The following is an 8,727-nucleotide window of genomic DNA, read 5'->3' on the forward strand; positions in this document are numbered from 1 at the left end:
TAAAATAAATTTTATCACAAACATTAAAAATTAAAACAGTACTTTATTTTTTTTAATATGGTGCACATTATAATACAGATGTTATTTTACACAGCATTCAAGAGATGAAACTCATCAATATGGTTAGAACTTAGGACCATGAAAAAATTCCAAGATGAAGAGAGCTCGTGGGAGTATATATAGTGAGGGGACCACACCAAAATTATTGGGTATTTCATTGCTGAGTCTATATATTTGAGGGGTTGTATTATAAGTTTATAACTTATATTAATCCTGAAATTTGCATAACTCGTTGTTTTTAGGGGTGCATCTCATTTCATAGATAACATACACCAAAATTAATTATTAATATAAATGCATGTTGAGTACTACACTATACATTGGGACCCAAAAGCTGAAGAAGAAAATCCCTATAGTGGCCAAGTGTATCTGAGTGAACTGCATCGTTCAATGTCTTGTGGTATTTCTTAAAATATTCGATTTTGATATAGTGCATGTCGATCTCAGTCCTCGTTACAATTACCCTTGTAAGTGTAACATCATCAGTTCCCAACCCTTTCATTGACTTATACAACACCTGTACGCAAAGTAACATGCATCCCTACATTATTAAGACAACTTATATATATGAGTTTGAAGTTCAAGGAAATGGATACCTTTGCAAAATATTTTGCAGGATTTTCGGCGCATTGGACTATTGTTAAAAGCGCATGACGGAAATGCCCTGATGTTTCATTCTTTACCGCCTGCATTTAGGTAAGGTTTTAGTATTGGAGGAAAATATCTGGTTGAAAATTTCAATAAGTCCATAAAAATGTTATTTATATACATTAAAATTAGATATTAAATTAATTTTTATATGTGTATGTATAAATATACGTATTATTTTAATAATAAATTTTTGTGTATATGTAATATAGTTGTAGTTAAATTTACTGTAATTTATAAAAATTTGATTTAATAGACTTTTTTATAATAATTTATTTTTTAAATTAAAAAAAAATTCAAACATACTAAGTGGAGCGTACAACTGCCAAAAGGACAAAAACAACAACAATATAAAGCCAAAAAAATTTCGATGACGTCTTTGACATAGTCATCAACAACATTAAGTTAATTACCACATCATTCTTTAGAGCAACAAAATGATTTAATAACACAGTCTACCTCATCTGTTGTCTTGATCTAAAATATGACATTATTCTTTCGTAGCCAAAATATTTCATATAACAAAAAAAATCTAACTAACTACTTTTTATGCATGTCTCTTCTCAATGGTAAGGTCCTCCAACTTTTAAAGTATTTTTTATAGTACCTGGGATCGTTCAATCACGTCCAACATAAAAAATTCATGTGCACCACATCTGCCAATGCAAAGAAAACTCACGAGTAATAAATAAGTGTTGTGCAGTTTCAACATCCTTCTTATACATAATGCATACATTATCACTCTGTTTAACAATGCCCAATCAACTCAACCGGTCCTTAGTATTGACCCAACTTATTAGAATAAACTAGGTAAATAGCTCAATTCGAGGCAGAACTAGTCTTTTCCAATTTTTATTTGTGAATATGTAGCTAATTATATAATTTACCAAAGTCTCTCCCTATAATACTTGTACAAATAAGTTAGTAGAATAAACGCCTTCTTTGTCACATTTTTACACTATGTACATTTGCTATATATCAATCTAATAGATTGCAAGATGTCAAGCATCTGATTTAGGATTTTTGTCTCCCATTGGCAAAGTCCCTTAGGGATGTCAACGGGAAAGGGCGGGGGCGGAGGATGCCTCCCTGCTCCCCATCACCGCCCTTAGATTTGCTCCCCGTCTCCGTCTCCCTGATAGTTCTAACTAATTATTAATTTCTATATGAATAGAGCTGCAAGTATTCATCCTATACAAAAACAGCAAGATTTTATACAAAATGTCTAAATGACACTATGGTGAAATCTTTCGAAATGACGCAGTGGGGGGACGCAACGACGAGCTAGAGGACAAAGCAGTGGACGAGGTGGGAGACGCGATAACAGAGAGGAGAATGAACACGACGGCAGAATTACGAAAAGAAACGCCGCAAATTAAATAGAAAGCACGACGAGGTGAGGATAATGGCACAGTGAGGTGTAACGATGCGGTGGGAAGGGAGAGTGGCGAGGGAGTGGCTGCAGAGATGTTGGATGGAATATGGACATCGTTAGGAATCTTTGAATTGAAGAAGGGTTATGCAAATGAAGCTTAGGAGTTTTGGGTTTTTATATATGTGTGTGTGTGTGAAATGACAAAAAAACATATATGAGAAATAAACTATTAAGGATAATTCAGTAAATTTATAAATTTTGGAGAATAGTGGGGATGGGGTAGGGATCCCTGCGCCTGCCTCGAGGGAATTTCGTCCCCCATCTCCATCCCCACGAAAAAAATTTCCCACAGTTGGATCCCATTTGGGGCAGTCCCCACAGGGATTCCCGCGTCTCGTGGAGTTTTGCCTTCCCTTAGTCCCTCCTCCATTGGAAGTTCCAAACCCACTCTAACCCATATCAAAATTCACAATCCCCAATTATGAATTTTTTTTGTTTGAAATCAAGAAGAGCCTTGAAAAAAAGAATCTTTTAGCTTTACAGCTTGTAACCATGTATCGTCTTAGACTTTAGTTGATCTACCATCTCCTACCTCCATAACTAGTCCATCAATCATCTTCTCTCTAATATGTTGCTCGTTTTTTTTGCAGTAGAAATATATCTCTCTCTCCATACACTTTCTTTTACTGGCAATGTTTGAGTTGACAACAACTAATTAGGGTTCAAATTATTGCATGAGCATACAACGTACTTTTCATAACGGATAATCCTCCTTAGAGAATTTCAATCACCATTTAAAAAGTAAAGTAGTATTATGAACCATCATATCTCTCACTCATAAGCCTCTTAGCTTCTTCGGTATCTATATCATCTTTCACCTTACAAGAACCAAGCCAGGCTCTCCATTTTTCTTTTCCCAACACTACAAAAAAGGTCAAAAACCGTCAGAATTACCAGCAGAATTGACAAAAAAATTCGACAATAATAAAATTATCGTCGGGTTTATGGACAGACAAAATCTAACAGTATAAACATCGCCATATTGCTTTACTCGCAGATTTTAATCTTCTGACACTAACTACTGTAAAAAATTTATGACGGTAATATATTCAGAATGGCCAATTTGATATATTTTTACCGTTGGACTTTTTCCGACAAAAAAGTTGGCGCCTTTTTAAATATTTCTCGCCGTAATTATTGTTGTAAAATTTCTCAAAAATTTTGACGGTAATATTTTTTAATAAAAAATAATTTATATTTAATTTTTTTAACTGTGATTATCATAAGTATTTTTTAATAAAAAATAATTTATATTTAATTTTTTTAACTGTGATTATCATAAGCATGACCTGATTAAAACTAGATAAAAATTAATGAAAACTACATGTTTTATTAAAATAAAAAATTACAATATAATAAAGTAATCTCGTTAATGAAATAACATAGCGATGTGTGACCGTACAAAATAAAACACTACCTCGTAATCATCATTGTCGTCCTTCTGATAGTCTCACTGCTGGTCCTGATACGGCGGTGCTGGTCTATGGGTTAGTGCAAGTGCAGATGAGGAGGAGCGCTTCCAGCTAGAGCTGGCAATGGGTAGGGTAGGGTAGGGTTTGGACCCTACCCTAACCCTACCCACGGGTTGAAAATTTCATTAAAACTCTACTCTACCCTACCCGCGGGTTGAGAATCTCTCAACCCTAACCCTACCCGCACCCTAAAATTCTAAACCCTACCCTACCCTACCCTACCCGCAGAAATATCAATTTTTTTCAAAGTAAATATAAAATTCAATTATTTCGAATTTTATACGTATTAATAACATAAAAAATAAAAAAAACTAATGCTCTAAATTTCTAAATTAACTAACTAGTTTAGTGGTTGTTCACTTATTATAAGTCATTACATAAGAAAGGTTGTGGGTTCAAGTCTCACTTTCTTCACTATATAGAGAGATTTTTATAAAATATGTGTTATATATGAGGTGCGGGTAGGGTAGGGTAAGGTACACCCTAAACCCGTATCCTACCCTACCCGCAAGCATATCCGGACCGTACCTTACCCTACCCGCTGCGGGTAGGGTAGCCTACCCTACCCGAACGGGTTGGACCGGGTTGGGTACCCGCGGGTAGGGTATGAATTGCCAGCCCTACTTCCAGCACCGCTGTCCCTTGTGTGCATCTGATCATAGTAGATGTCCACCTGCTACCACATGTGCTGTATGTGCTCTAGCTCTAGTCTGAGCTCATATCTCAAAAATTCTGTCTCTGCATCTTGAGCATCCTTCGTTGCATGGGTCTTTGCATCTTGAGCATCCTTCGTTGCCATGCATGCAAACAACTCCTCGTATCTCTTCTCAGTCAAATGGAGCTGCTAACCCTAATCCTGTAGGCTTTGGATCAGGCTATGGGCCTGCTCATGCAAATCCACGATGTTTTGTGGATTTGCAGGACCGGTGGCCGAGGTTGAGAATGCCCTAAAAGTAGAGGTGTGTAGGTTGCTGGTAAAGAACGACCTAACTCAGAAGATGCGATTCTTATGTGGCTCATATGCGGTCTGGCGCCACACGACATCAGGATCCATCACAAATGCGCTCGAGAGATTTCCGTCGTCTTCCATTTACCAGTCCTCTTCAACTTACATTTACCAATACTCTCCCTCTCTGTTAGATACCTAGGTGACTCACAAAATTGGCAAGTCATGAGTTCTACATTACAGTCGAATTTTTCTGTGGGTAAATCTGACAGTAATATTGGCACCATTAAATTCCTCATGCGCGCCAAAACTTAATGTCAGATTTTGGGACAGATTTCCAAATTCAACGGTAACTTTTTCGCCAGACAAAATATAATGACAATCCCATGTAAAATTCGATAGTAAAGACGCCGGTAACGTCCCATGAAAAATTGACAATAAATCCGACAGTAATAAGCGAATTTCTTGTAGTGCAAAAGCACCTCCTCTGTAATGCAATTATTCTTTGCACAACTAGATTTGACATCTTATACAGACTCAGATAGTAAATAGGTAATCTGTTTATAACTGACTTAATGAGTACCATCTTTTTAGCTTTACTTAGGACATTTACTTTTCACAAGCTAAGTTTCTCCTCCACCTTATTTATTATCGACTCTCATGTTTTTACTAGCCTTGGATTTGCTCCCAAGTTTATTCCAAGGCACTTTGCCAATAGAGCTTCTGCTTGATAACCTAATAGTCGATACATCCATCCAGCCAACTCTTGACTATAATTTACTAGTGTCAAATTATACTTCTCAAACTTAATGAACAAACCAGATATTATTTCAAAATACATTAGAAGCCTCTTATATTTTTTAATTGTCTCCTTTTTTGGTAGATAAAATAATATAGTGTTATATACAAATTGTAGATATGGTAATTCTACATTATCCCTATCCACTAACAGTGGATATATTCTTCTATATTTTATCGCATCTCTAATTATCTTATTCAACACATCCACCACAAAAACAAACAAAATAGAGACAATACAGTAGATCACCTTGATGTAGCCCTCTCTCCATCTTGAATGATTTTGAAAGTGACCAACCCATTAGCTAAAATAGAGATAGATGTAGACCTAATACACTCCTTGATCCATGTCCTCCATTTTCAACCGAACTTCCACTGATGCAATATTGTGAAAGTATCTTGTATACCAATCCATCTCTTTAGCATGTCGAGATTTAAATATTTACTACTTCAAGTGAATATCCTGTTTAACATACTACTTCTCATAGCATCTAACTAACAACTTTCTCCTTGCCTTTAATATATACCATCACAAACTCCACTGCTAACTATATCATCTACCTTCTTAATCTCATCCTCAAACTATTTTATCTTTTCAATTATATCCCAAACTACATATGTAAGAAAAATAAAAATAAAAATATTATTTGTACACTAAAATTAAATACTATGTATTTATAGATAATATATATGTAATTTAACTCATTTTTAATGTGTAATGTTTTATATTTTAATATTTCTTTTACACTTATGACTACTTTTAGTAGCTAATTTTAATATACATATAATATAATTGTTACAAAAATATTATGAATATTAAAAATACATTATTAAATTAATTATATGTATTTATATACATTTATATGTATTTTATACATGTTTTTAATATAATAATCAACTATTAAAATAATCAAACTTTTTGTAAATACTAAAAATAAATCAGTACTATTTTTTTACTTTTATTCGTAATATGACTATAAATATAAATATAATTTTTCTATAAATGTAAATCAATTTTGATTATATTATTTATAAAGTTTAATATCTTATAGACTTACACTATTTTTTTTAACTTTGGGAACAAGAAGAGGTGTGTATGTTATAGACAACTAATAAATTCTTATATTGATTGAGTTTAAGGGTATGATGATACGTATACCTTCTTGAGTGAGTGACCATGCACATGGTTGTAGTAAGAGTTGACAGCAACCAAATGTGGTGCACTCCGTTCGCTGAAAATTTTGATAAAAGTGTCCTCATCTGTTCCAAGTCTCTTTTCCCCTGCTTTATACAAAGCCTTTGCATCTTTCCCAGCTTGTTCCATGTCAACCTCATCGCTTTCATCACGAGGGTTGTTCAAATATGCAAGCAAGATCTGTGTCACACCATACATATGCATGATTCAACATTGAATTAATACATGGTAGAAATTTCGGCACACAATTATTTTCATACAAAGTTGTCGGTTAACAATTATTAAATAATTTGATATGTTTGAGTAAATTATTATTCAATAATTTTTACAAAGATAATTGTATATAAATTTTTACCAACATATTAAAATAAAAGTTCACGCATAATTATTTTTGTAAAAATTATTGAATAATAATTTAATTAAATATGTTAAATTATTTAATTATTTTTAACGTCAATTTTAAAACTTATATACACTTGTCTATATTATGTGAATATGTTATTTAAAAAATATTAAATAATAATTTAGTCAAACATATCAAATTTTTTTAGAACACCATAAAATTTTATAGAAAAACAACTACAATTAAATTTTTACTTTTAATTTATTAACAGATCATGAATGATGATCATCATCATGTTCGAAGACGGATCTACTCTTATGGGTGTGGGGACAAGCGTCCCTATTACAATTTAAAATTTTATTAAACAGTATATAATAATAATATTTATTTACCCCTACTAAATTATTAAATTTGACCACACAATAATTTTTTATTCGATTGTTAACACTTAATAGTCAATTTGAAAACTTCATATTAAATGTCTATTATAATGCTCAATTTCTAAATTTAAATAAGATTAGTATTTTATTATTATAAAATTATTATTTCGCCCCGTTATCAAAATTTTTTAGATCGTGGTCACCTTTTTATGGTCGGCGGAGGTGTGTGCTTCAACATCATGGTCAACAGAAGCACCAAACTTGGAAAGATAGACTTCTTTTATGGATTGCATCTGCGAATGAGTGCGTGAACATATTATTTCGGTGGCACCGTGGAAGCTTGAGTCCACAGCTAGACACTGCCTAATGATTACTGCGTCGCGCACTACAGGATCATGCATCCACAGAAGAATTGCACTCTTCAAAAAATAATACACTTGTCAAATACTTTTCATCTTTTTTAATTTGCTGCTAAATAAAATAATATTTAATTAATACCTCTAACTTTCCATGAAGCTCCTTCTCTAGGCATTCAGAAAGTTCCTCGGAATATATAGCTCTGAATTCTTGTACTATATTGGCTCGTTGTGTGGCATCTCTATGAGCAAGGAGATTCACAACAGCATCGGTATCACACTTAAGTCCTGCATGCATGTAAATTAAAGCATCATTTATATATGGAATGAATGTGTGTGTGTGTGAGAGAGAGAGAGAGGGGTTACCTTTTAAAGCATGGTGAAGATGCATAGCATCATCTCTTGGGCAAGGAGGAATTGGGGGTACAACCAAGGTAGCCATCTTCTTCTATCACAAAACACATAAAAAAAAAAAAAGTAACAAAAGAAGGACAATACCCGCATTATTTTTGTTTATAATTTTTTTATTATGTTAAAAGTGATTAATAAAAGAATTTAATTTTAACNCCATCTATTAAACCATTGAACTAATAAGTTAATGTCAAGCACTGAAAATGGATCTTTTCTATTTTTTTTAACACTTGAAAAAATAAAGTGTGATTTCTCATTTTTAATTTTATAAATGGGATCAAAATTAAATAGGAGAAAGAGAATAATGAAGGGTAAAATTTTACACTGAACACTATTCAATTTTTATTCCACTGGAGAGTATCCACTCCGGTCAAGCACTAACAGACTTCTATTATGTATGTATGGAGGTAACAATCGATACTTGAAGTACGTTTAAAACAAAATGTTGCTACCATTAGTGTAATAATATCAATAATTAGTGGAAGATGGATATAACATAATTTTTACAGTTTTTAATCTTAAATAGTCATCTATTCTTAAAATTTTATTTGATAATGACAAAAAAAATTTCTCTATTTTTCACAAATATTTATTGTCAATCCTAAAGCCAATTTATTACTAATGATCAAACAAATTAAAGATACATACAAAGAGCAAAATAAACATTACGGAAATATTGTTTG

At 32.9% G+C, this 8,727-nt stretch overlaps 1 protein-coding gene across 1 annotated transcript; it reads right to left on the bottom strand.

The window, feature by feature from the left end:
* Positions 1-373: 373 nt before the first annotated feature.
* Positions 374-8,075, bottom strand: LOC107490541 (annexin D5-like). Its single transcript, XM_016111311.3, has 6 exons — positions 8,000-8,075; positions 7,776-7,921; positions 7,481-7,696; positions 6,519-6,734; positions 657-746; positions 374-577 (listed from the first exon to the last, which is right to left on the bottom strand). Exons 1-6 carry the CDS (start codon positions 8,073-8,075, stop codon positions 374-376), a joined length of 948 nt encoding a protein of 315 aa, XP_015966797.1.
* Positions 8,076-8,727: the final 652 nt, after the last annotated feature.

The sequence above is a fragment of the Arachis duranensis genome, chromosome 5, assembly GCF_000817695.3.
Source record: "Arachis duranensis cultivar V14167 chromosome 5, aradu.V14167.gnm2.J7QH, whole genome shotgun sequence".
NCBI classification, from domain to species: domain Eukaryota; kingdom Viridiplantae; phylum Streptophyta; class Magnoliopsida; order Fabales; family Fabaceae; genus Arachis; species Arachis duranensis.